Source organism: Ranitomeya variabilis, chromosome 1 (genome assembly GCF_051348905.1).
Source record: "Ranitomeya variabilis isolate aRanVar5 chromosome 1, aRanVar5.hap1, whole genome shotgun sequence".
NCBI classification, from domain to species: domain Eukaryota; kingdom Metazoa; phylum Chordata; class Amphibia; order Anura; family Dendrobatidae; genus Ranitomeya; species Ranitomeya variabilis.
The window spans coordinates 1,099,479,384-1,099,505,185 of record NC_135232.1 but is presented as its reverse complement, the minus strand read 5'-3'; the positions used below and the strand labels follow the sequence as shown (position 1 = coordinate 1,099,505,185).

At 45.7% G+C, this 25,802-nt stretch overlaps 2 protein-coding genes across 8 annotated transcripts in view; one reads left to right on the top strand and one right to left on the bottom strand.

Annotated features, from left to right (window-relative positions):
* ACOX3 (acyl-CoA oxidase 3, pristanoyl) overlaps positions 1 to 16,370 on the bottom strand; it is a 94,499-nt gene extending 78,129 nt beyond the window's left edge. Inside the window, exons 1-3 of one of the 7 annotated variants that reach the window (XM_077280068.1) lie at positions 16,156 to 16,370; positions 8,136 to 8,304; positions 6,755 to 6,988 (exon numbers count right to left, since the gene is read on the bottom strand). In XM_077280068.1, coding sequence (XP_077136183.1) covers positions 6,755 to 6,988; positions 8,136 to 8,282 — 381 coding nt within the window. In that variant the 5' untranslated portion in view covers positions 8,283 to 8,304; positions 16,156 to 16,370. Of the gene's footprint in view, positions 1 to 6,754; positions 6,989 to 8,135; positions 8,308 to 9,906; positions 10,045 to 16,155 lie in introns of those variants that run through there. The other 6 variants (XM_077280072.1, XM_077280071.1, XM_077280070.1 and 3 more) reach the window with 6 other exon arrangements.
* A 304-nt stretch (positions 16,371 to 16,674) lies between these two features.
* The window catches only part of TRMT44 (tRNA methyltransferase 44 homolog), a 55,243-nt gene continuing 46,115 nt past the window's right edge, over positions 16,675 to 25,802 (top strand). The window contains exons 1-2 of the mRNA XM_077280067.1: positions 16,675 to 17,033; positions 23,681 to 23,798. Of these exons, the coding sequence (XP_077136182.1) occupies positions 16,730 to 17,033; positions 23,681 to 23,798 (422 nt within the window). The 5' untranslated portion in view covers positions 16,675 to 16,729. The remainder of the gene's footprint in view (positions 17,034 to 23,680; positions 23,799 to 25,802) is intronic.

The following is a 25,802-nucleotide window of genomic DNA, read 5'->3' as shown; positions in this document are numbered from 1 at the left end:
GGTGTACTACACATATGGAAGCCATATTTACATGAAATTAAAGGGATCGTTTATTACATTTAAGTGAAAAATAAACGGGCCCATGGTGGTGATAACATGGAAAAACACCTATCAAACCTAACAATCCTCAGCCGCTACGAGAAGAGAAGACATTAAAGGGAACCTGTCACCATGTTTTTGGAAGATGGGATAAAAATAGCGTTAAATAGGGGCAGAGGTGGGCATTACATTAGTGTGTTTGTTATGCGTTTATTACCCACCTAAGTTGCCGAAATACCTTTGCAAAGTCTCCGTTTTCGCCTGTCAATCAGGCTGGTCTGGTCAAAAGGGCGTCTTGTCTTCCCCCAGATTTTGCGTAGTTTTCCGTTGGTGGCGTAGTGGTGTGCGCATGCCCAAGATCCCGAATCCTCTGCCAGGGGATTTAAAAGAGCGCGCTGTTCGTTTTCATTGGTGATCGGTGGGCGCGGCCATCTTCCTTTGGCCGCGCGTGCGCAGAAGCGGCGCTCTGCAGGCCGCGGCTTCAGGAAAATGGCCGCGGGATGCCGCGCGTGCGCAGATGGATATCGCGGCGGCCATTTTCCTGAAGCCGCGGCCAACAGAGCGCCGCTTCTGCGCACGTGCGGCCAAAGGAAGATGGCCGCGCCCACCGATCACCAATGAAAACGAACAGCGCGCTCTTTTAAATCCCCTGGCAGAGGATTCGGGACCTTGGGCATGCGCACACCACTACGCCACCAACGGAAAACTACGCAAAATCTGGGGGAAGACAACGCCCTTTTGACCAGACCAGCCTGATTGACAGGCGAAAACGGAGACTTTGCAAAGGTATTTCGGCAACTTAGGTGGGTAATAAACGCATAACAAACACACTAATGTAATGCCCACCTCTGCCCCTATTTAACGCTATTTTTATCCCATCTTCCAAAAACGTGGTGACAGGTTCCCTTTAATCAACAAATCAAGAGGGGTGAGGTCCCTGATCGTAAGCTTACAATCTAGGAGGAAACAGGGGGGACACAAAAGGTAAAAAATGCTTGTCATGTATGGTCATAAATAAGAGAATACAAAGCTGCAATAGTCAGTCAGGACAGGCACCGTCACGCTCGGCTCACTGACGCCACTGCACAGCTCAGGACAGTTCTTACTGGAGGGAGAGAGCAGGTATCCAGGCCTGTGTGTGCACAGTTTTAGGAATCAGAGTCCTTTAGTGGTGATATTTTGCTGAGCCATCTTACTAAAAGTCCTTCCAAGGGCTATTCTTGTGCTTTGCTGTTTCTATGCGATACATCTGCATTTAGCCTAGGGACAATTGCTGGAGCAGGGAGAGAGGCTGAATACAGCCTCTAGGCAGGGCTTAGGGCTTTGCAGTCCATTGCTAAATATACAGCTGCTGCAGGTCACCATTTTTTTTTTTTTCAAACCGCTTGGCCTGATACAGGTGACCAAACTTTATTTGTTTTTATTAAAAAAATGTAGTTTCAATAAATCAAGGAAACTTGTTTTCCAGTGACTTAGCAATTAGAAAATGCGTAAGGTGTGTGTAAGAGAAAATGCGTAAGAGTCGGGGAAGTGGAAGTGCGGCTGATAGTGAACGCAGAAGCAGAGGACGTGGGGAAGGTGCGACTGCACCAGTCACTGGAGCACAAGCCCATCCACGCACACTCTGCAGGGAGGCACGGGACACCACTTCTGAAGGTACACCAGTGCGAACAGGTAGCTGGTAGGATAGCAGATAATGACAGCACCACTCAGTCTTCAACACGATCAAGTCTCACCACCCAAGATACTGGATCACTTAATCCTCACCCTGATTCTCCTTCCTCCCACGATATTATTTCACAGGAGAACCAGTGATCCCACATTAGGACACTCCGAGAAGCTCTTTACATCCTAATTTCTTGATTATGGCCTCTCAACCTGCAATTTCCAAGAGGAACAGGAGGACATTCTGTTTAGTGATGCACAAAACTTAGCGCAGCCATGGTCACAAGAAGATGACGGTGGAGAACGGAAAATTTTCTCTAAGGAGATAGATGATGATGAGACCGCCCTGCACCTGTACTTGCTCATTCTGAGGCACCATCATCAGTTACTTCCAAATCTTTCTCCCAGCAGAGCGTTCGGGTGTCCTTACCTCAGGCCTTGGAATGAAAGAGAAACTTTCCAGCCACCCACAGGCCCAAATGCTGAACGTGCACATTTCCAGGCTGGTTGAAGTGGAAATGTTGCCGTTTAGGCTTGTAGACTAAGAGGATTTCACCTGACTTAAGGTGGCATCGGTCCCTCGGTACTTTGTCCCCAGCCGCCACTATTTCTCCTGGTGGAAAGCCCCTGCCTTGTACCAGCATGTGTCCAGGAACATCACCCATGGCCTTACCAACGTGGTGACTAGGATTGTCCACTTAACGACCGACACGTGGACAAGTGCTTCTGGCCAGGAAGGCTGCATATCCCTGACGGCACACTCTGTGAACATTGTGGAGGTAGGGCTCGAGTCCCAACCTGCACGGCACATGTGCTACGGACACCAAGGATTGCTGGTCCTTCTTCTATCAGGGTCTCCCTTACCTCACAGAGCAGTTCTTGCACCTCTCCATCTCCGATGTGGTATCTCAAAGCACATCGTAAACATCAGCCAGAAGCTCTGCAGCACCGCCTCAGGGAAGCGGCAACAGGCTTTGCTGAAATTAATTTGTCTAGAAGACAAAACCACACACGGCAGAAAATATTGAAAGGGATAACAGACCAGACAGATCTGTGGCTCTTGCGGCTGAACCTACAATCAGGCATGGTTGTGAGTGACAATGGCCGTAACCTGGTGGTGGCTGTGAAGACTGGCAAGCTCACACTCGTACCATGCCTGGCCCACGTGCTTATCTTGGTAGTTCAGCGGTTTCTGAAAACCTACCCAGAATTTCCAGAGCTTCTGGTCAAGGTACGCTGCATCAGTGCCCATTTCCGCCACTCTGGTAATGCTGCAGAAGGGCATGCAAATGTGAGCTCACCGACTGGTGTGCAATGTCACCAAGCGCTGGAACTCCACATAGCAAATGCTGGCAAGACTTTCTGAGCAGCAGAGTCCAGTTGCTGAATACCAGCTGCAACACACCCGTCGGTATTCTGGTCAGTCTCTGCAAATAACAACTGAAGAGTGGGCATGGATGCCTGATATTTGTGCAGTTCTACAAGACATTGAGAACTCCACAAAGATGGTAAGCGGCGATGACGCCATCATGAGCGCAATTATCCAGCTTCTGTTCCTACTCCAACAGTAGATGCTGACAATTAAACGTGAAGCTTTGCATACGGACCAGGTGGGGATGGAGGAAGATATGAGACCGGGAGACACTGCCCTGCCTCAGTGTGGATTGGGTAACAATGAGCAGGTGGAGGAACAGGAGCTGGTTTAAAGCAAACCGAGACTAGTACCCACAGAAGCTTTGTCCCGTCTCTCCTACATGGATGAGCTGAGAAGGAAGAGAGAGGAGGAGATGAAGAGTTATCATCATGGTGCAGACAGGGAAGTGTTGGCTGTAGGGAGCTTAGCACATGTGGCCAACTTTATATACCGCTCCCTTTCCTGTGACCCTCCCGTTATATTCATCTTGGCCAAAAAAAGAGTACTGGTTGTTCACCCTGCTAGACCCATGCTACAAGGAGAACCTTGTATCTTTCCTTTCTGAGGCGGAGAGGTCTACTAAAATGGTGCTATACCAGAAGGCCATTGTGGAAAATTTGAAAATAAATCCCATCAGACAACGCTAGCGGCTGGGGGCAAGCTTCCTTGCCCAACCAAGGAGGAAAGGTGAGGGAGACACACACTAGGCACAGCAGAGGCAGGGCAGGCCTGGGCCAATTTCATGACACCATCCAAGTGTCCATACCCTGATGACCGAGTATTTTTGACAAGGAGGGAAACGTTTTTAAAGATGGTCAAGCAATATCTGGCTGACAAAACCAGAGTACTCCCTTATTTCTCTGCCACCTTCAACTATCGGGACTCAAAGCTGGACACCTTGCATGAGCTGTCCTCTACGCCTTGGAGGTATTGTGCTGCCTTTCCGCTAGTGTCTTGCCTGAGCGGGTTTTTAGTACCTCCGGGGTGGAGGGACCTAAAAGACAGGCACTTTCGCCTGTCAACAAAAAATGCTGACAGGCTCACTGATAAAAATGTGCCCATTCTTAATATTTGAATGAGGCCCTCCAGTTGGTGCCTTCAAGGGTGTATGGATGACCCTGCTTGTAATTTTTGGCACACTTTGCACTGTGTGCAGATCTTTTATGAGTGAAGGAGTACCACAACTACACTTTGTTCACAATACTTGAATGAGGCAGTACAGTTGGTGTCTTAAAGGGTATATGGATGACCCTGTTTGTAATTTGTGGCAGGATTTTCACTTAGTGCATAGCCTCTATGAGCCTAGGAGTATCACTACATGACAATTTGATCAAAATGTGTAAGAGGCCCTCCTTTATGTCTAATACAGGGTGTCTTTCTTCCATCTGATTTTTGGCGGTTCTTGCTTCCTTCGTACATTACACTGAAATTTACAATTTTTTCATGGGGTCTAAGAGGTAAGGTTTCTCTTTGTGGAGTGACATACCAGCTGTGGCTTGTCAACTCCAGTCCATAGTCTCTCCCTAGCCAAACCAGATCTTATACTTTGCACTGACGAGGACCAATAGCCCGAAACACTGTGTCCGCAAATTGAGATTCTGATTTGGCTTTTATCCAAAGTCATATTACACGACTCGTTAAGGGTTGATTATGACTTGTAGGATCGCTACTTGCAACAGGTGGCGCTGTAGAAATCAAGTCCTCCTTCTCTCTGAAGAGGCAATCTGTATATCAATTTTTTAATAAAACTTTCAATTTTGGTTTACTTAAATTTTTAGTTTTTTTAAATCCTTTTTAAAATGTTATATGCAAGTCATTATACAGGAAAGAATGTTTCTTAACATTTTTTTTCATGTAAACTCCAATTTCTGAATGTTTTTTTTGTCAGTCCTTAAAGTGAAGTATAAGTGTGACACCATTATTCTCAGCAGCGATCTGGGAGTCAGAGATGTCAGAGATTCAGCACTTTTTCAATCCATTTAAACTGCCCGAAGACCTCCTTGTAGGGTCTGCCAGAAAAATCCTTGGATTTCCCATTGACTCCCAGTATACTTGTTACTCGAAACGAGCATCCGAGGTTTAGGAATCGGTTCGACTAATGAGCATCAGAGCATTTTAGTGCTCGCTCATCCCTATTACTTGGCTGAATTAGCGAGGTGAGATGATAGGTGAGTCAAAAGAAATGTGTTTTCAGACCTAATTTAAAATTGTGGATATTGAGAATTAATCAGATTGTCTGGGGTAGTGCACTTCAGATAATTGGAGCAGCACAAGAGAAGTCCTGGAGATGTGAGTTGGAGGTTTAGAATATAGAGCATGAGTGATTCAGAGCATCAGTAAGAGTTTTTGCATTGTAAAAGGTAAGAAAATATTGGTTCCAGGGATGATTTTGCAGCACAAGTACATGAGTGAATGAGTGATTGGGTGTAGGGATCGAAGGAAAGATCTGAGTCAAATATGACCCCCAAGACAGAGAGCAAGCATGCTGCGTAGGAGTTATGGTGGAACCACAGACGGAAATGGCAATATCAGGTATAGACAAGTTAGTGGGAGAAGGAAACACACACAGATTCAGTTTCAGATAGAGGAAGGACATCGTGTTAGAGACAGCAGAAACACAATCACTGGTATTTTGTAACTATGCAGGTGTGATGTCAGGAGAACAGGTGTATAATTTGGAGTCAGCAACATACAGTATGAAAATCGAATCTACTGATAGTTTGTTCAATGGGGCAGTATAAAAAGAGCAGAGGAGGGGGCCTAGGACTGAACCTTGAGGAACCCTAACAGTAAGGTGAAGAGGGGCCAACAAAAAGTACAGTAAAGGAGCGGTCAGAAAGGTTGGAGGAGGACCAGGAGAGAAGTGTTCCATGAGCCCGACAGAGCAGAGCATAGTTAGGTAGGAGGAGCAGGTGCTCCACAGTGTCGAATGCTACAGAGAGATCTAGGAGGATGAGCAGAGAACAGTGACCATTAGATTTAGCTGTTAGTAGATCATTAGAAACTTTAGTAAGGGCAGTTTCTGTTGAGTTTAAGCATTGAAAACCAGATCGCAAAAGGTCAAGAAGTTATCTGAAAGCGGTTTAGATGGCAGGGGACCAAGTGACCCAAGAGTGTAGAGATAACGAGAATATTAGAGACAGGTATGTAGTTAATGGAGTAGTTCTGGTCGAGGGATGTTTTCTTTCAGTAAAGTGATGTTTGAAGGAGGACGGAAAGAAAATGGACGAAAGAGAGAGGTTACATATTTTAGTTAGGTGGGTGGTGACATCCGGGGAGAAGGTATGAAGGAGATGAGAGGGAATAGGGTCAGTGGTGCAGGTAGTAGGACGAGAAGCTGGGTGACTGCTTCAAAAACGGAAACTGAACTTGATGAAGTGAGGAAAGGCAGAGGAGCCATGATATTGGGGACTGGGAGACAATTTCCTGTTGGATATGGTGAATTTTTTCTTTTAAATAAATGTCCAGATTGTCACCACTGAGGGTTGTGATCGGGACTCACACTTTGTGACTGAAGAGGAAGCGAAAAATGTCGAAGCGTGTACGTTGGCTTTTCATTGTCCATACCCAGACTCTCTCCTTAGATTTGCTTTTTTCTTACCTCTTGGCATTTAGTGGAGGAGCCTTTGGACTCACCTGTGTGTTCAGGAAATATTTAGCAGCCAGGGACCAGTCATACATGCCCAGGCAGTTAATAAGGATTAGTAGCTTTTGAGGCTTTTCCATGGTCGCGTCAAAAGTTAAGAAGTCGTATTCAAATATCTTCTTGCACCGTAGAAACGTCAGCTCTCTGTACTTCTCCAGGGGCAGATCTTCCCCGGGTTGGCGGTAGAATAGTGGATCATTCTCAAGTGTGGTGAAGATCTTTTTCTGAAGCAGAATAAAAAAAAAATACAAAATTAATAAAATGAAAAGGCTGTCGAAAATTCCTTACATATCTACCACTGGACTTTTGAGTATGGATATGGCGTACCGGGCAAACTACAACAAGCACCATTCACCAGAACAGGCTGCACCGCCTGGTAGTGGGCGCCATTGTGTGCTGAAGGCGGCGCAGCGCTAAAAACAGCTGCGCCTTCTCTTTTTTTCAGGGTTGTTCAGATCCCACTCGAGGCCATTCACTGATGAAAAAGAAAAGGCCCCTCCGACCAATATGACATCTCTTTATAAGATAGGAAAACTGGATGAAAAGTTTACAGATTTCCTATAAAGTGATAAAAATCAAATAATTCAATTTTACGTTTTTTTTTTTTACAGCATAAAAAAACAGGACCTGTCATCAGGATATTTAACCCCTAACTAAAGGCATGAGTGTAAAGCCGCTAAAATTTTTACTCCATTTATACTTTGCTTGTAGAATTTCTCTGGGGTATTTTTGAGAAATCTACTGTTAAAGTTTTATTCTCCAGCGCATCGGGGCGGGTACTTCGCTCCTCAGTTCTGCTGTACTTCGCCGCCCACCACCGGTTGTTGATTGACAGGTCACTTTTCCCGCAGGAGCCATCATTGCTCCCAATGTCGTCGCGGGAGCCGGTACATTGATCTCGCAACGCCAACAGGCGCTCACTGCGCAGGCGATGTCTCTTCTGATGAAGCAAACCCGGGCAATGACGGTGCCTGAACAGAGAAGGCAGGTCACCGAGGGAAGGGTGACTTGTCGGTCAATGATCAGAAGCAGCCGGTGAATTACAGCAGAGCTGGGGAGTGAGGCATCTGCCCTGATGAAATAAAAATGTCAAGAGTCGATTTCTCAAGAATGCCCCAATGAAATTCTACTAGTAATGTATGACTGTAATAAGCAATGAAGGGGCTTTACTCTCATAGTGGGGGGTGGAATATCCTGCGGACAGGTCCTCCATAGTGTACCCGGTGCAGACATACAGGCTCATCCTGGACCAGCCGAACCATTTCTGGTCAGGAGCCGGCTTGATTACACATTAATTTACAAGGTTCCTCAGCCGGAGTCTCTGAAGCCCCCCAGCTCGGAGGCCGCTGCTTTTGTACATAGCACTCGTACCTTAAACGCAACGATGTCTTCGTCATCCAGAAATATTACCATCTCCTTCCAGCAGAAGGAAGCCTTCCTGCGGTACTCAGCAAGTGGGCCATTGGGTAAATCGGGCAGCAGCTCACCCTGGGACGTGGCCTCTTTGGCATCGGTCATCTTGGCAGCGATCGTTCTCAATCTGCTGGATAAAACCATATATCGTACCATGGAGCAAACGCGTCTGTTGTCACCGGCCGTGCCCCACATCACAGGACAGCTAACAATGCAGTAAAACTCATTAAATCTGTATTCAGATGTTCGAATATCAGAAATTCTGGCTGTGGCTGGCTCATATTTATTTGGGAGCCACAATAACGGCTACCTGCCTCAATCATGGAGACATAAATCTAAAAAAACAGCTTTGCCTCCAGCATTCATGCCAGACACCTAAAAAACAATATCTGGTTATAATGTGAAAATGGCCGAATATTCTCAGCCACCTAAGGGTCCATTTACAGGATTCACTATGGCCGTGAAGGTAAAGGGGTAGTTTCACGAGAGACCTGTCTCACCCCACCCCATCAAACATGCCATAAATGTTTGAGGGGGTCGGGTCCCATCTATCTCCAGAAGAGGGGTCAGGTAATCACTTGTTCCGGCTGGTATCCGACCAGCAGATTGGTGGGGGCCCGACCACAAAGACCCAATCAGTAGTGAGATTATATGCTGCGTCCTGTTTGCTGTGTACCCTGCATGAGCACCGCTGGGCAGGGAAATAGAGTGAAAGGATGCAGGGCTAAATTAGTGCTGAATTTCCATTTTCTCAGGATCACTGGGGATCAAGAAGTCAGACTACGTTGACCACACAGTAGAGTGACGGCACATCCTAGAGATACACCATCATATTAGAAAACAGGAATACCCCTAAGAAGTCTCAGGTCTCCAGATAGCCGGAGTGATATTGCACAGTGCAGTGATCAGTAATAATACAATTTCATATTACTCTCCTACGTTACAGGAGCATTGCATGGCCTATAAGTCTCCTTACGCTGGCATGTCAGACATGTCACCTCTTATACTGTGATTTAAATTTTTCTTTAAAAGGTTCTAAGGACAGACGTTTCCCCTTCGATCCCACTAAGAGGCCTAACATACACCGAATGAGATATCAAGCTATCAGCGATCCAATAGCTGCTACTGCGCAGGCAGTGCCATCTTGGAGGAGGAAATTTGTAAACTACGGTGCCGGTGAATGAGGGATCAGTGACCTGTCAGCAGGCTGCATTATGAATATACAGTATAAGCAGAGCACCACATGAAGACCCCCACACAAGCTGCCCTGAACCACGAGCCTATCATTAAATAAAAACTGAAAGTAAAGATTAAACAAGAACCACAAGACGGATTTCATCACCAGGTATCATTGTAATCAGTATAACGGCGCCAACCTGACACTGTCTGTAGGTTACTGTGCACAATCCTGCTGACAGATTCCCTTTAAATGCTTTGATATGCATCTTCTCCCTCCTTTCCCAACGAAATGACAGCGACCATGATAGAAAATCCAATAGACCCCGTTAAAGTCAATCCCCGGCCTGATTATCATCTCTCTGTTCCTAAGTCTGTGAGCAAAGCCTAACCCCATCTACGAGTCTTTGCTTCTCCACATTTTGTCTATCCACATGGTCACCCATTAAAGACGCCCCCAAAGGCTCAATAAGTCATGTATTACCCCCATTACTCCTATTATTATACATATGAAAACCACCCAACCCTTAGCTACAGGCAGCATCGCACTTACTAATAAGAGGAGAGTAATCCGGACCCCGCAGACTACGTGCGGCAGATTATGGATGAGGCGACGTCTCCAGCTGGGATCCTATGTAACCACAGTAATATGTTACTACGGTATTATTTGCTGACCCTGATTGCATCGATAAGATAGCCGGACTTGGGACTCTGCAGTGCGGAGGTACGAAAGTCCTTCTCAGTCTTGTCCTGTCCTACCCTGGGCTGTGACACTCATGGAGGAATGTATACAGCGGGTTTAGGGTAACACGGTGGATTTTAGAGGGGTCGTCCACTTTAACCCTTTAACCCCCGGAGGTATTTTCGTTTTCGCGTTTTCGTTTTTTTTTTGCTCCCCTTCTTCCCAGAGCCATAACTTTTTTTTTTCCGTCAATATGGCCATGTGAGGGCTTGTTTTTTGCGGGACGAGTTGTACTTTTGAACTAAACCATTGGGTTTAAAATATCGTAAACTGGAAAAAAATTCCAAGTGCGGTGAAATTACAAAAAAAGTGCAATCCCACAGTAGTCTTTTTTTTTTTTTTTAAACCATGTTCACTAAATGCTATATCTGACCCGCCATTATTATTCCCCAGGTCAGTACGAGTTCATAGACACCAAACATGTCTAGGTTCTTATTTATCTAAGTGGTGAAAACAAATTCCAAAGTTTGTTAAAAAAAAAAAATTACGCCATTTTCCGATACCCGTAGCGTCTCCATTTTTCGTGATCTAGGGTTGGATGAGGGCTTATTTTTTGTGTGCTGAGCTGGCGTTTTTAATGATACCATTTTGCTGCAGATACGATCTTTTCATAGCCCATTAATGCATTTTAATGCAATGTTGCGGCGACTAAAAAACGTAATTTTGGCATTTTAACTTTTTTTCTCGTTAAACCATTTAGCCGTCGGGTTAATTATTTTTTTATATTGATAGATCTGGCGATTCTGAACTCGATGATAGCAAATATGTGTTTGTTTGATTTTTTCTTATTGTTTTATTTTGAATGGTGCAAAAGGGGGGTGATTTGAACTTTTATATTTTTTTTAATTCGTATTTTCAGAGACATTTTATTTTTTACATGCTTCCTTAGTCTCCATGGAAAACAAGAAGCTGCCATAACCCGATCGCCTCTGCTACATACAGGAGATGATCAGATCTCGCCTGTATGTAGCAGAATTGCTCACTTGCTATGAGCACCGGGCAGTGCCTCATAGCAATCCGGCACTGACAACCATAGTGGTCTGCTGGAGACCGCTGGTTGTCATGCCAACACATCGGCGACCCATGATCATGTGACATGGGCGCTAATGGGCGGGATTTGCGGTGTGCTTGCCGGAAGCGTGAGTTAAATGCTGCTGTCAGAGATTAACAGCAGCATTTAACTAGTTAACAGCCGCAGGTGGATCACGATTCCACCCGCGGCTATTAGAGGCACATGTCAGCTGTTCAAAACAGCTGACATGTGCCAAGAAAGATGTGGGCTCACCGCCGGAGCCCACATCAAAGGGAGGGAGTCCGACATCGGCGTACTATTATGTCTGATGTCGGAAAGGTGTTAAAAGACAAAATATTTTTTTTTGTATATCTGCAACCTCAACTCCAAAAAAGTTGGGACGCAGTGTAAAATGTGGAGAAAAGAAGAAAACAATGGTTTGTAAATCTCCTATAGCTGTATTTTATTCACAAAAGAACACATGACAAAGAACAAAAGATTAAAGGGAACCTGTCACCCCCAAAATCGAAGGTGAGCTAAGCCCACCGGCATCAGGGGCTTATCTACAGCATTCTGTAATGCATTCTGTAATACTGTAGATAAGCCCTCGATGTTACCTGAAAGATGAGAAAAACAGGTTAGATTATACTCACCCAGGGGCGGTCCCGCTGCGGTCCGGTCCGATGGGTGTCGCGGTCCGGTCCGGGGCCTCCCATCTTCTTACGATGACGTCCTCTTTTTTGTCTTCATGCCGCAGCTCCGGCGCAGGCGTACTTTGTCTGCCCTGTTGAGGGCAGAGCAAAGTACTGCAGTGCGCAGGCAGGACTGTGGACGTCAGCCTTCTTCCTCCATGAAGCCCCGCCCACTGCTGCGCCTCTTCCTTCAGCTCCGCCAACGTCTGCATGCGTCCTGCGTACCCTATTTTTAACATTGGGTACGTAGGCCATGCGGATGTATGCGGATGCCTCAGGATAAGCTCAAACAAATGAATTATAAACACATTACACATGTGGTCATGCTGCAGCACAGGCACCAGCACCTGCCTGAAGAAGGGGATTTTGTTTTCCAAAATATATATATAATATTCATTATGTAAACTAGGGGGTGGGTCAGTGAGGGATCAGTGACCTTTCCGAAGCCATACACATGAATACCTAATCAGAGCACCACATGACGATCCCCACAGGCCGCCCCAGAGCACGAGCATATCATTAACTAAAATCTGAAAATAAAGATTAAACAACAACCACAAGACTGATTTAACAGACTCTGGAGTTGTGGTACATTGTTCTACTGTTCAGAGACACCTGCATAATGATGGCTTTCATCAAAGAGTCATCAGAAGAAAACCTGTCCTGTGTCCTCACCATAAAATTCAGCATCAAAAGTATGTAAAAGAAAATCTAAACAAGCCTGATGCATTTTGGAAACAAGTCCTGTGGACCGATGAGGATAAAATAGAACTCTTTGGCCACAATGATCAAACGTATGTGTGGAGAAAAAAGGGCACAGAATTTCAGGAAAAGAACATCTCACCACCCATTAACCCCTTAATCCCATATGACGTACTATCCCGTCAAGGTGACCTGGGACTTAATTCGCAGTGACGGGATAGTACGTCATATGCAATCGGCCGCACTCACGGGGGGAGCGCGGCCGAGTGTCAGCTGACTATCGCAGCTGACATCCGGCACTATGTGCCAGGAGCGGTCACGGACAGCCCCCAGCACATTAACCCCCGGCACACTGTGATCAAACTTGATCGCAGTGTTCCGGCGGTATAGGGAAGCATCGCGAAGGGAGGGGGCTCCCTGCCTGCTTCCCTGAGACCCCTGGAGCAACGCGATGTGATCACCCTACAGCGTCATCAAAGGAAAAATAAAAAAGTTATAGTCCTCAGAATAAAGCGATGCAAAAATAATTATTTTTTCTATAAAATAGTTTTTATCGTATAAAAGCGCCAAACATAAAAAAATGATATAAATGAGGTATCGCTGTAATCGTACTGACCCGAAGAATAAAACTGCTTTATCCATTTTACCAAACGCGGAACGGTATAAACGCCTCCCCCAAAAGAAATTCATGAATAGCTGGTTTTTGGTCATTCTGCCTCACAAAAATCGGAATAAAAAGCGATAAAAAAATGTCACGTGCCTGAAAATGTTACCAATAAAAACGTCAACTCGTCCCGCAAAAAACAAGACCTCACATGACTCTGTGGACCAAAATATGGAAAAATTATAGCTCTCAAAATGTGGTAACGCAAAAAATATTTCCAGTATGTGGTCACTTGTGGGGGGTTTCTACTGTTTAGGTACATTAGGGGTCTGCAAACGCAACGTGACGCCTGCAGACCAATCCATCTAAGTCTGCATTCCAAATGGCGCTCCTTCCCTTCCGAGCTCTGCCATGCGCCCAAACGGTGGTTCCCCCCCCCACATATGGGGTATCAGCGTACTCAGGACAAATTGGACAACAACTTTTGGGGTCTAATTTCAACTGTTACCCTTGGAAAAATACAAAACTGGGGGCTAAAAAATAATTTTCGTGGAAAAAAAAGGATTTTTTATTTTCACGGCTCTGCGTTATAAACTGTAGTGAAATACTTGGGGGTTCAAAGCTCTCACAACACATCTAGATGAGTTCCTTAGGGGGTCTACTTTTCAAAATGGTGTCACTTGTGGGGGGTTTCAATGTTTAGGCACATCAGGGGTTTCTCCAAACGCAACATGGCGTCCCATCTCAATTCCTGTCAATTTTGCATTGAAAAGTCAAACGGCGCTCCTTCCCTGCGCCCAAACGGCGCCCAAACAGTGGTTTACCCCCACACATGGGGTATCAGCGTACTCAGGAAAAATTGGACAACAACTTTTGGGGACCATTTTCTCCTGTTACCCTTGGTAAAATAAAACAAATTGGAGCTGAAGTAAATTTTTTGTGAAAAAAAAAGTTAAATGTTCATTTTTATTTAAACATTCCAAAAATTCCTGTGAAACACCTGAAGGGTTAATAAACTTCTTGAATGTGGTTTTGAGCACCTTGAGGGATGCAGTTTTTAGAATGGTGTCACACTTGGTTATTTTCTATCATATAGACCCCTCAAAATGACTTCAAATGAGATGTGGTCCCTAAAAAAAAATGGTGTTGTAAAAATGAGAAATTGCTGGTCAACTTTTAACCCTTATAACTCCCTAACAAAAAAAAAATTTGGTTCCAAAATTGTGCTGATGTAAAGTAGACATGAGGGAAATGTTACCTATTAAGTATTTTGCGTGACATATCTCTGTGATTTAATTGCATAAAAATTCAAAGTTGGAAAATTGCGAAATGTTCAAAATTTTCACCAAACTTCCGTTTTTTTCACAAATAAACGCAGGTAATATCAAAGAAATTTTACCACTATTATGAAGTACAATATGTTACGAGAAAACAATGTCAGAATCGCCGAGATCCGTTGAAGCGTTCCAGAGTTATAACCTCATAAAGGGACAGTGGTCGGAATTGTAAAAATTCGCCCGTCATTAACGTGCAGACCACCCTCGGGGCTTAAGGGGTTAAGCATGGGTGTGGATCAATCATGCTTTGGGATTGTGTTGTAGCCAATGGCACAGGAAACATTTCACGAGTAGATGGAAGAATGGATTGAATGATATTTCAACAAGTTCTTGATGCAAACATAACACCATCTGTAAGAAAGCTGAAGATGGAAAGATGATGGCTTCAACAAATGGAAAATGATCCCAAACAGACGTCAAAATCCACAATAGACGACCTCAAAAGGTGCAAGCTGGCGGTTTTACAATGGCCCTCACAGTCCCCTGATCTGAACATCATCGAAAATCTGTGGCTAGACCACAAAATAGCAGCCGGATGCAAGACGACACAGGAATCTCGCAGAACTGGAAGAATGTTCCAAGGAAGAATTCATGAAAATCCCTCAAACAAGAAATGAAAGACTCTTGTCTGGCTACAAAAAGCATTTACAAGATGTGACACTTGCAAAAAAGGGAGATACTAGGTACTAACCATGCAGGGTGCCCAAACTATTGCAACGGCCCATTTTCCTTTTTGCATTATTTAAAATGAAAAATAAAAATAAAATGACAAAATAGATGGAAATATATATATATATATATATTTCCTAAAATACAAAGGAAAGGTCCCATCTTTAACTTCAGGCCTTTTAGAGATCATTTCATCTTCAACTTCCTTAACTGTTCACAATGACAGTCATTTTGACCAGGGGTGCCCAAACTTTTACATGTCACTTTATAGTCCATAAAAAAAATAATCACACCTTTGAGTTTTGATCACACGTGTCTTTTCTTTAGAACGTTTGTTTACGCCTCAAAAACGCTGCATTTTACAGGAGTAGCAAAGTGAATGAGATTTTAAAGCATTTATTCGTACGGGGTTTTTTTTTTTGCTGTGTTTTTCAGCTGCTGGGTCTTTTTTTTTTTTTTATAAATCCGCAGCCTGTCAATTCTTCCAGCGTTTTTCACCCATTCAAATAAATGCAAAAAAACGCAAGTAAAAACGTTACATGTGAACAAACCCTTCGTGCTCTGACCGCTGCCTCCCGGAAGTTTAATATGCTAATGAGCGCGCTGGGAGCACCCTGGGTGTCGCCACGAGGCGCAGCGCACCGTTTCGCCCCCTGGTTCTGCACGCCCCAGACGTCGCCGTCCGTCCCTGGATCACATTTGCGGCCCCTCCTATAATTCACCATTGGCGTCCCCCGCGCTCTCCAATCATTCCTCAGCCCCTTCCCCGCTATTTTCTGCAACACTGACCCACATGCATCTAACCGGTCTAAAAGTAACGTCGGCCTTGTCGCCCATAGCAACCAAGCGCCAGCTTTCATATTCCAACAGCAGATAATAAACCAGAAAGCTGCGCTGTGATTGGTTGCTTCCTTTTTTTTTTGCACCAGTGAGTTCTCCCCCTGTGACATGCTGAGACTTGTGGTACAACCACAGCTGCACACATCAGAACTCAATGGGCTGCTGACACCCCCTGCAGCCATAATAAGCCTCTCAACAGCTCACCGTTACCAGCCACGACCTCCCAGATTGTGCACAGCAGAGTCCACAATTGACAGCCAGAAACTGGCCCCACTCCCAGGAGGTACAGCTCCAATCTTAGGAAGAGGAAGTCTTTTCCGCCATCTTTCTTATGGGCAAAATGTATTGCTGAAAATCTCTAAAGCCGAGGAGACTTGTGGTTCGGAGTTCACAGAATATATATTTATCAGGGGAAAGGTGGGAACGAGCATGAAATATCCTGAATATAACACTTTGGTCATATATAGAACGAATCAGACTTTTTGCCCACAACCAAGATGGCCGCCGTTAAGGTAATTAATAAGACATCACTTCATTACCTAGTCTAGTCACACATTGCCAGTAAGCAATATGGCGGCTAGTACTGGCACCATGATTGTGTCATCATCATGCGCCACACCGATTTATGGAAAAAACTCATGGCTCTTGGTTCTAGAGGATAAAACAGTCGCCGCCATTTTTATGAAGACTGATAGCATTGGGGAAACAGAAGGAATAGTCTCGTGCGCTGTGGCGGTGACGTCATCACTAGGCGCCGCGCACGCGTGGTAGCGGTGAGATGCCGGAGCTGGCGAGGCTCTGTGTGCGGGACCCGGGCTCCGCGCTGCCCGCGGGGTTCTGGGCGGCGGTGGCGGTGTGGGTGGAGAAACCGCAGGTGCTGAATAAGAGACTGTGCGGATCCTGTGTGAAGCGGGGCCCGGAGGAGGAGGAGGCCGCCGTGCGGAGGCTGCTGGCGGAGCTGCAGTGCCCGGGAGGAGACGAGGACGTGCTGGCCGGGATCAGGGGCTGTGAGGGCGGCGCGGTCACACTGCGGAGCGTCATCCCCAAGAGCGGCGAGCCCGGCACCGAGCTGCTCCTCACAGGTGACCACTGGCATTAAAGGGAACGTGTCCTCCGACTCTGGTCACAGCAGGATTCGGGGGTTCCTGTATTTTAGCATCTTTTCCATTGTACAATGTTTGTTATAAATCTTCTCATTTTCACTCCAGCACGCGGGGCTTGTCCTCTCAGGAGGTTCATTATCATCGCAGACAGGGCTCCAGTGACCGGTAATAACACCGCTGATAACACCGGGTCCACCTATCACTCTCTGCCTTCACGGTGACATCTGCACACGCGCATTAGACGCTTATTGAAACAAGTACATTAGTAGCAATGGTCGGACACCGACTCCATGTTGTATTGAAGCATCTAATGTGTGTGTGCAAAGGTCATTGTGATGGGAGGAGGTGAGCGGTGACATCGCCTCTTGTGATTGGTGGATCCTGCGTTATCAGCTGTGTGCAGAGGCGTCACCTGTCATTGTACTGCTGCCTCTGAGGATAAGGAGCCTGCTGGAAACTTCCTGAAAAGACAGGAAATCTGGGTGAAAAAAAGCCCCAATGTGAAAATTGCAAGTTTACTAATATTAATTTCCTCTCCTGGTTTTGGCTTACACATACTGACCGTGTGAACATGGCCTAACACAAAGACAGCACAGGCACATTTCGGACAGCTCTTTCCTTTTAGGAAACTCTTGGCACATTATTGAAGTCTTATTCTTTATTGTCTGTGTGCTGAGACTCCAACTGATAACTAAAATAAAAGAGTAAATGCGCCCAGGAATAGACAGCAACTTATAAAAGGCAATGTCCTGTTTGTACATTGCTTAAGGGGAAGGTACCGCGTTTATAGATCAGTAATAAATCAATGTAATGTAGCATAGCATGCTGCTATAACCAAGTTTTGATTGCATTTGAAACATTTTGTTTGTTATAGGAGTTTAAAGAAGGCACTTGGGGGCTGACAGCTTGCTTTCACAGTAGCAGCACGACACTTTGAGTGTCATAATTCAGCACCCCATGGTCATAGGAGATAACAGAGGATTTTGACCCTATCTATTGTAATAGAACTGTCACTGCTGTGAACTGGGCACGCCTCTGTGGGCTGCACAATTCACAGTAGTGGGAGTGTTCTGCTGCCATATACATGGAGCCCTCGGATCTGCTAACATAAGCAGTGCTGCTTCCAGCAGAACAGATCCTATGGCTGATGGGAGTAAAATGGAGGAGAAAAGCAGAGACATCAAGGAGGAACAGTGTGCAGTTAGCATTATGGAGCAGGAGCTGTGATTAATCCCTCAGTAAGATAAGGAGCTGGGGTCTGCAGTGAATGGCCAGGCGTTGTGGAGGGGGGTGAGAGAATCATGTAATCTGGGTGAGAGAGACAGTAACTGCTGGTGATAGCAGATCACAGGGCAGTCACCCACAAAATGGCGCTGCCCTGCGATGCTACTCGTCATTCTGTCTCAGGGATATTAGACCACCCAAAAGGGGAGGGAAATGGTGATGTCAGCAGTTACTGCCCCAATTTAGAGAGAGAGAAAATCCGGCGAAAAACGGACGAAACATAAGGCAATCCGGCGCTAGTACAAGTATGGGAAAAAACGGATCCGGCGGCATCATTAGCAGATCCATTTTTTTCAAAATTCGCCGCATTGCGCCTGACTGTGAAAAACAGACGTATGAAAGCAGCCTTAGGGTACGTGTCCACGGTCAGGATGGCCGGCGGTATCGCCGGAGCGGCGAAGCCGCTCGGCGCTAAGCCCCGCCCCCTTTCTGGGACGCGATGATGCCGGATGTGTTAACTGTACACATCCGGGATCATCGCACCCTCGCATAGCGCCCTGTGATATTACTTGCGGCAACGCAGCGTCGCCGCAGGTAGCACGGACATGCTGCGATCTGAAAAGACGCGCAGCATGTGCGGAGTCGCAGGGAAGTCGGATGCGTGTTTCCACGCATAGTGGACACGGGATTTCATAAAATCCCCTCCACTATGCTGGAACATCTGGACGCTGCGCAGCGTCAAACAAGCAGCGTTTACTGACCGTGGACACATACCTTAACAGTAAAGCTGGTAAGTCTCACTATAGCTGCTTGAGGTCTAAAACGGAGAATTCTCCACCTAGTGGTAAACATATATGTTTGTAAGAAAATACATAACATTTTTCATATAGAAATGTTTGCAAACATTGCATTAATACCGTACATTTAAATTACTATTTTAAGCTTAATTTCACACAAAAAAACTACAAGAAAACTGGTGGCACCTTCCCTTTAATCTCTTCCCGATGAGCTGATACTTTTTTTTTCTTTAACAGAATCCATCGACCTCCAAAAACATTTTATTTTACCTGAGCCACCGTGCTGCCCTATATATAGTAGTGGTAACCACTGAGCCACCGTGCTACCCTGTATATAGTACAGTGCTAACCACTGAACCACCGTGCTACCCTATATATAGTAGTGGTAACCACTGAGCCACCGTGCTACCCTGTATATAGTGCAGTGCTAACCACTGAACCACCGTGCTACCCTATATATAGTAGTGGTAACCACTGAGCCACCGTGCTACCCTGTATATAGTGCAGTGCTAACCACTGAGCCACCGTGCTGCCCTATATATAGTACAGGGCTAACCGTTGAGCCACCGTGCTGCCCTATGTATAGTACAGTGCTAACCACTGAGCCACTGTGCTGCCCTTTATATAGCACAGCACTACCCACTGAGCCACCGTGCTGCCCTATATATAGCACAGCGCTAACCACTGAGCCACCTTGCTGCCCCTTATATAGCACAGCGCTAACCACTGAGCCACCGTACTGCCCTATATATAGTACAGTGCTAACCACTGAGCCACCGTGCTGCCCTTTATATAGCACAGCGCTAACCACTGAGCCACCGTGCTGCCCTTTATATAGCACAGCGCTAACCACTGAGCCACCGTGCTGCCCTATATACAGCACAGCGCTAACCACTGAGCTGCCCTATATATAGCACAGCGTTAACCACTGAGCCACCGTGCTGCCCTATATATATAGCACAGCGCTAACCACTAAGCCACCGTACCGCCCTACAATATAGCACAGTGCTAACCACTGAGCCACCGTGCTGCCCTATATATAGCACAGCGCTAACCAGTAAGCCACAGTACTGCCCTACAATATAGCACAGTGCTAACCACTGAGCCACCGTGCTGCCCATTTTAAAAGTAATCTGATACTAAGCCCCAGTAAAAATCACACCTTTAGTTTACAAATCTGTCCCCCAGTCCTGCCCCGGGTGCAGCAGAGTAGCCCCATCACTAGGTGCAGCGGGTGCTGGCGGTGTTATACAGCCGACACTTAGGAGTGACTGGAGCAGTTTCACCTGGTAGATGCCACCACTTTCAATCGTGAGTGTAGCATATAAGTGGTCAGGACCGGGGGATTCTTTAGGGTCTCCCTCCACACACACCCCCTCCTATGCAGCGCAGTTTGCTGACTTGATGCCACGGCCCCGATGCCTGTCATGTTAGGTCACCTGTGCCTGGGCGTTATAGGGGACCGGTAATAATTATACAGAAGACTGAATATTCCAGTGTTACTTAGACGATCAAGTGATCACTGGTTTATAGAGAGCCTGTCAACAGGTTTTGCCATGTGATCCAAGAGCAGCATGATGTCGGAGCAGAGACCCTGATTCCAGCGATGTCACTTACTGGGCTGCTTGCTGAAATTTTAATGAACTCCGTTTTCTCTGCTGCAGATTTAGCAGAGCTCAGAATGCTGAGCCCTGTATAACCCCACTAACACCACTGATTGGCAGCTTCCTGTGTACACTGTGCATAGGCAGCAAGCTGCCAATCAGTGATGAGGGTGAGTTATACAGATTGGCTTGACTGGCATGTGCATGACACCAGACCTCTGGTGATAATCTTCTGATGATAAAACACTGATTGTATTGAAACAGCACACAGCCCAGTAAGTAACACATCGCTGGAATCAGTCTCTGCACCTACATCATGCTGCTCTCAGATTACATAGCAAACAGCTGCTGACAGATTACCTTTACAATCCGTATAAGGGCTCTCTTTCATTCTTGTGTTGCTGTAATTCCTGCTTTATTTCCATTGTGTTGTTAGCAGATATGTGGTGACAGGAATCAGTAGTAATTCTACACAGAGCGGACTGATGGGCTGTGCTCTCTACAGATCCATTGTGCACAGCGAGGAGTGAGACTAGTGGAAGATGGGATGAGTAGCTCTGAGGGGCTGCCCTCCTTATTAGCTCATTGGATGGGGGGCTTGGTTTTTTGTACACCCCTCCACATTGACATTGTAACACCAAGAAGGAAAGTGATCGAATTATGGAAATCACAGGATGGAGGTGTCACTGATCTGCAAATGATGGGAAAAAAAAATGTAGAAACAACATTTTCAAAACGTCTTGAAGTATGGAGTATGAGCGACACGTGCAGAAATCCCCGCACCTCGGCTGCTATCACTGAGGATATTAATGGTCACCTGAGGAATGTTCTGCTGCACTGAATGCACTTGGGCAAGTCATCAAGATCCGCTGCTGGCAGGTCCTTTGCATTTAGACAAGTCATCAAGATCTGCTGCTGGCAGCTCCCTGCGCAATTGAGCAAATCATCAAGATCCGCTGCTGGCAGCTCCTTTGCATTTGGACAAATCATAAAGATCCACTGCTGGCAGCTCCTTTGCATTTGGACAAATCATAAAAATCCACTGCCGGCAGCTCCTATGCATTTGGACAAATCATCAAGATCCGCTGCTGGCAGCTCCTATGTATTTGGACAAATCATCAAGATCCGCTGCTGGCAGCTCCTGTGCAATGTTCGTGCATTGATGATCCAGAGGTGCTCAATGGGAGACAAGTCTGGAGGCCCATGGTAACGTTAGTGTTCATTGAGAACATCATAGATGTTATCTGGTTGCAGGTTGCCGGTGTCCTCCTGAGGAACTCTTATCACGGGAGAGAAACGCGTTGAGGCAATGCGGATCTAACATGTTCAAGCTAAGTTTTATATAGAAAATTATCGGTTTGCTGATCTGTGTGGGCATAGTGCAATAGAAGGTGATTTTGTCTATGACCTGTTTTGTGAATGGGCAAACATGGCTGATTTGTTTGGGCATAATGCAGTAGAAATCTGACATCAGTTTCAGCCACTATTTATCTGCGATCCATAAAGGGTAAATGCAGGAGCAACAAATATTGCACTGGAGCCTGCCTATATCTAACTCAAGCTAATGGCACCTGATCTTATTACATTTGAAAGATGAATGTTTCCTGCCTAAATAATTTATCAAGATTATTCTTCCCTATAACCTCTTTCTTATCCCCATATTTCATTTTTATGGTAGGTGTATTAGGGGAGAGATCGTTAGGGAGAGAGAGGGTCAGCCTTCGTTGAGCGGGGGCGCCACATTGCGCATTATATAGGGTGCCAACCTCCGCAGCCAGGGAGGGATTCTGCCAAATAGGCACTGTGGAGGGTCAGTTAATTATATCATATCCCCCCCCTCTCTCCTAGGTATTCTAAAAAATTCATTAGGCAAATTGGTTGGTAATCAATGTTTTTTGATACGGTGGCTAATTGCTGGTTAGGCCCATATATAGATTCTCTGCATTATACGTTTTTTTATTACTAGGGCATCTATCTCTTGTTACGTTGGTATATCATGGTTGTAATTTTTGTCCTATTACAGGGATGTATAGGGAATTGAGGGCTAGCCGCCGCTGAGTGGGGGCGCTATTTGCGTTTCAAGAGGGTGCCAACCTCCACTGATAGGCAGGAGACCAGTTAGGGCGATTGTACGGCCAAATAGGTCTAATAGTAGCCCTGCTGGTTTAATTTCAGGATACAGACCAGCAACTGACTTTTTGGTATTTTTTTTCACTTTTGGTTTTTTCTATATATTTTTTTTTTTGTTTGTCTGGTTTTTTCACATTTTTTTTGTTTTTTTGATCTTTGTATAAAAAATATATTTAATAAAGAATCTTTTAAGGAATTGGTCTTTGTTGATGAGCCGAGTTTTGTAACTAATCCCAACAATCTTGTTTTCACATAAAAATTCTATAGATAGCTCACTATTAGTGATGAGCGACCGTGCTGGAATAAGGTGTTATCTGAGCATGCTCGGGTGCTGACCTCGACATGCTGGAATAATATGTCTGAGTCCCCGCAGCTGCATGTCTCGCGGTTGTTCGACTGCCTCAACACATTCAGGGATTGTCTAACAAACACATATGTTGCGGCTGTCAACCAGCCATGAGACATGTGGCTGTGAGGACTCGAATATATTATTTGAGCACGTCAAGGTCACTCGGTTAGCACCCGAGCATGCTCAGATAACACCTTATCCAAGCATGTTCGCTCATCACTAGTCTTTATGAAGCCCTAGAAAACAAAGTACACCCCCCATACTTATACAGAGATCATATGATCAGCCAATTGGAATGGCAATAACAAGGACACGTATATAAAAAATGCAAAATCTCATGTACCTCATTCACAGGCAGAGCGATGTGAGCGGGCCTGCTAATATTGGGTAAATGGGGGGCTCGGAGCCCCCTCACATGACCACCGCTGACGTCTATTAACAAGTCGTTAATAGAAATAGTGAGAATGTTGTGCTCCGCGCCGCCAGAGAGTAACGCTCCGTGTCTCCTGAATCCCTCCGCAGACGTCTCCGGCCGCGCTGTGACTTTTGTGCCTTTGGAGGAGCCGAGCCGCGGACACTTCCAGGTCAGGAGGAACAACATCTATCAGATCCGTCTGGCACACGTGGAGGCTGACGAATGGTGAGCGGTTTACATTAGCGCCAGGCCCGTCGGCGGTGGTGGAAAGCTCCGGTGGCCGGCGACACCCTCTCATTAATGGCGATCCGGCGGCGCTCACTACTCCGCATCCATGTCTTCATTTCGCCTCCTGTCTTATTTTATTTTGCATTGATTTGCATAAGAAAATTCTGTTTGTTTTAAATGTGTTTTTTTTTTTTTTTTTTTGTTTGCTTGCTTTTTATTTCATACCACAGTCTGTATTAAAAATGAGAAATTTTGCATTTTTCACTTTCCTCTTGGGCTCTTTATTTTATTTTTTTTTCACCTTTCTAACTCCCTGTTCCCTAAACACAGAGGCCATGGGAGTGAAATGGTGCAAAGTTTGTAATGAAAGCCGATTGCAGAAATGATTTTTAGACCTAATGCCTTGCATTTAAATAAAGAGGAAAAAAAGGCCTTCAGAGGTGGACAACCCCTTTAAATAAGAGTTAAGCTGTAATGTCCACGAATGGCCACTATACAGTGCACAGAGCTGTGCAAATCAAGCGGTGAACGCGGTGTACTTCCAGCCAGCGCCGGAACTGTAACGTGATCCTCCTCTTTTTTCTTTTCCTTCCTCATGGGCGGGACAGTGGTTGGAGAACTTCCCCCGAGGTCGCCCTTCAGTCTGTCCGATAGTTTTGACATCCTGGGAAAATGCTGTAAATGTCTGAGGTGGGAGTACGGCCGCCTCCCGTGTTAGGACACGTGTTTGCCCCCAATTCAGATATGCATGGGATATGGGACGTATTACATTTTTTGGGGTTGATGATATTGTGAGGGTCATCAAAATCACACTGATCGATGGCTGACTTCTTGCACCTGTGCTGATGAGCTGGTAGAAGGGCGGCTGCAGTACCCACAATAACCACTACACAATGAATGGCGCTGTGTATGGTAAACAGTGAAGGGGAGGCTGCAATCACTGGTCCATCTATGAGCTGATCGGCAGCAGTGCTGGGAGTCAAGGCCGCCACTGGTCTAATATGCATGTCCTATCCTAAGGATGGGTTAGTAGTACATGCTATGGGGGGTGCAGGAGTACAGAGCGTGCTGTAGCTGGGCCTGCTCCGTACAATGCAGGTGCTGACTGTTTTATACAGCCTGGATGCTGCCCTGTAATGGCAACGGTCAGAGCAAACTCTGGTGGCTGCTGTTTAACCACTTAAATGCCGCAGTCGATCTCAGACTAGTATTTAAGTGGCACGATACAATAAAAGCTTTCGCGGGGTGACATGGGGTGGCCTGCTGAAGGCCCTTGTAGTACAAGCAGTCAAACGATCACAAGTTCAAGTCCACCTGAAAAAAAAATGAAAAAAAATAAAATCCAGAAAATTATTGCAACTATTTATTTCCTTTTTTGTTCCATGGGCTTTAGATCCGTACTCATTGCTGGCCACTGCCGAACTCTCCTGTGCTTTGTTTCCATCCGCTTCTGGGGGCTTCTTGAAGTGTGTTTGGGGTCATTGTCCTGCAGTGATCAAACCTACGATGCAAACCTAGCTCTCTGACACTGGGCACTATATTATGGACACTGGGCACTATATTATGATCTAGCAACCAAAAGAAGAAAAAATACCCTTAAAAAATAGCTTTTAATGAATCCTATGTAAAATCTCATAGATGATTAAACCCATAATAACTACCAACACCATAAACCCTAGGTCTGTGTGGGGTATAGGTAACAGCCGAGATACCGCAGGAACTCTTTTCATGAAGAGATGTATTCCTGACTGAGTTCCTATTGTTCACCCTAATGGAACTCACACCTTCCTGGCAGCGGAGGTTGGCACCTTAAAATTCGATGTGGCGCCCCCACTCAGCGACGGCTGTCCCTCCTTGCCCTAATCGGGCCCTAACAACTACCCACGCCCAAAACCCCAAACACCATACACACAACTAGAACCTAGATCACGCTGTGAATGTGAAAAGATATAAAATCTAAAAGCAGCACACAATCTATTGCTGCAGTGACTTGGATACATG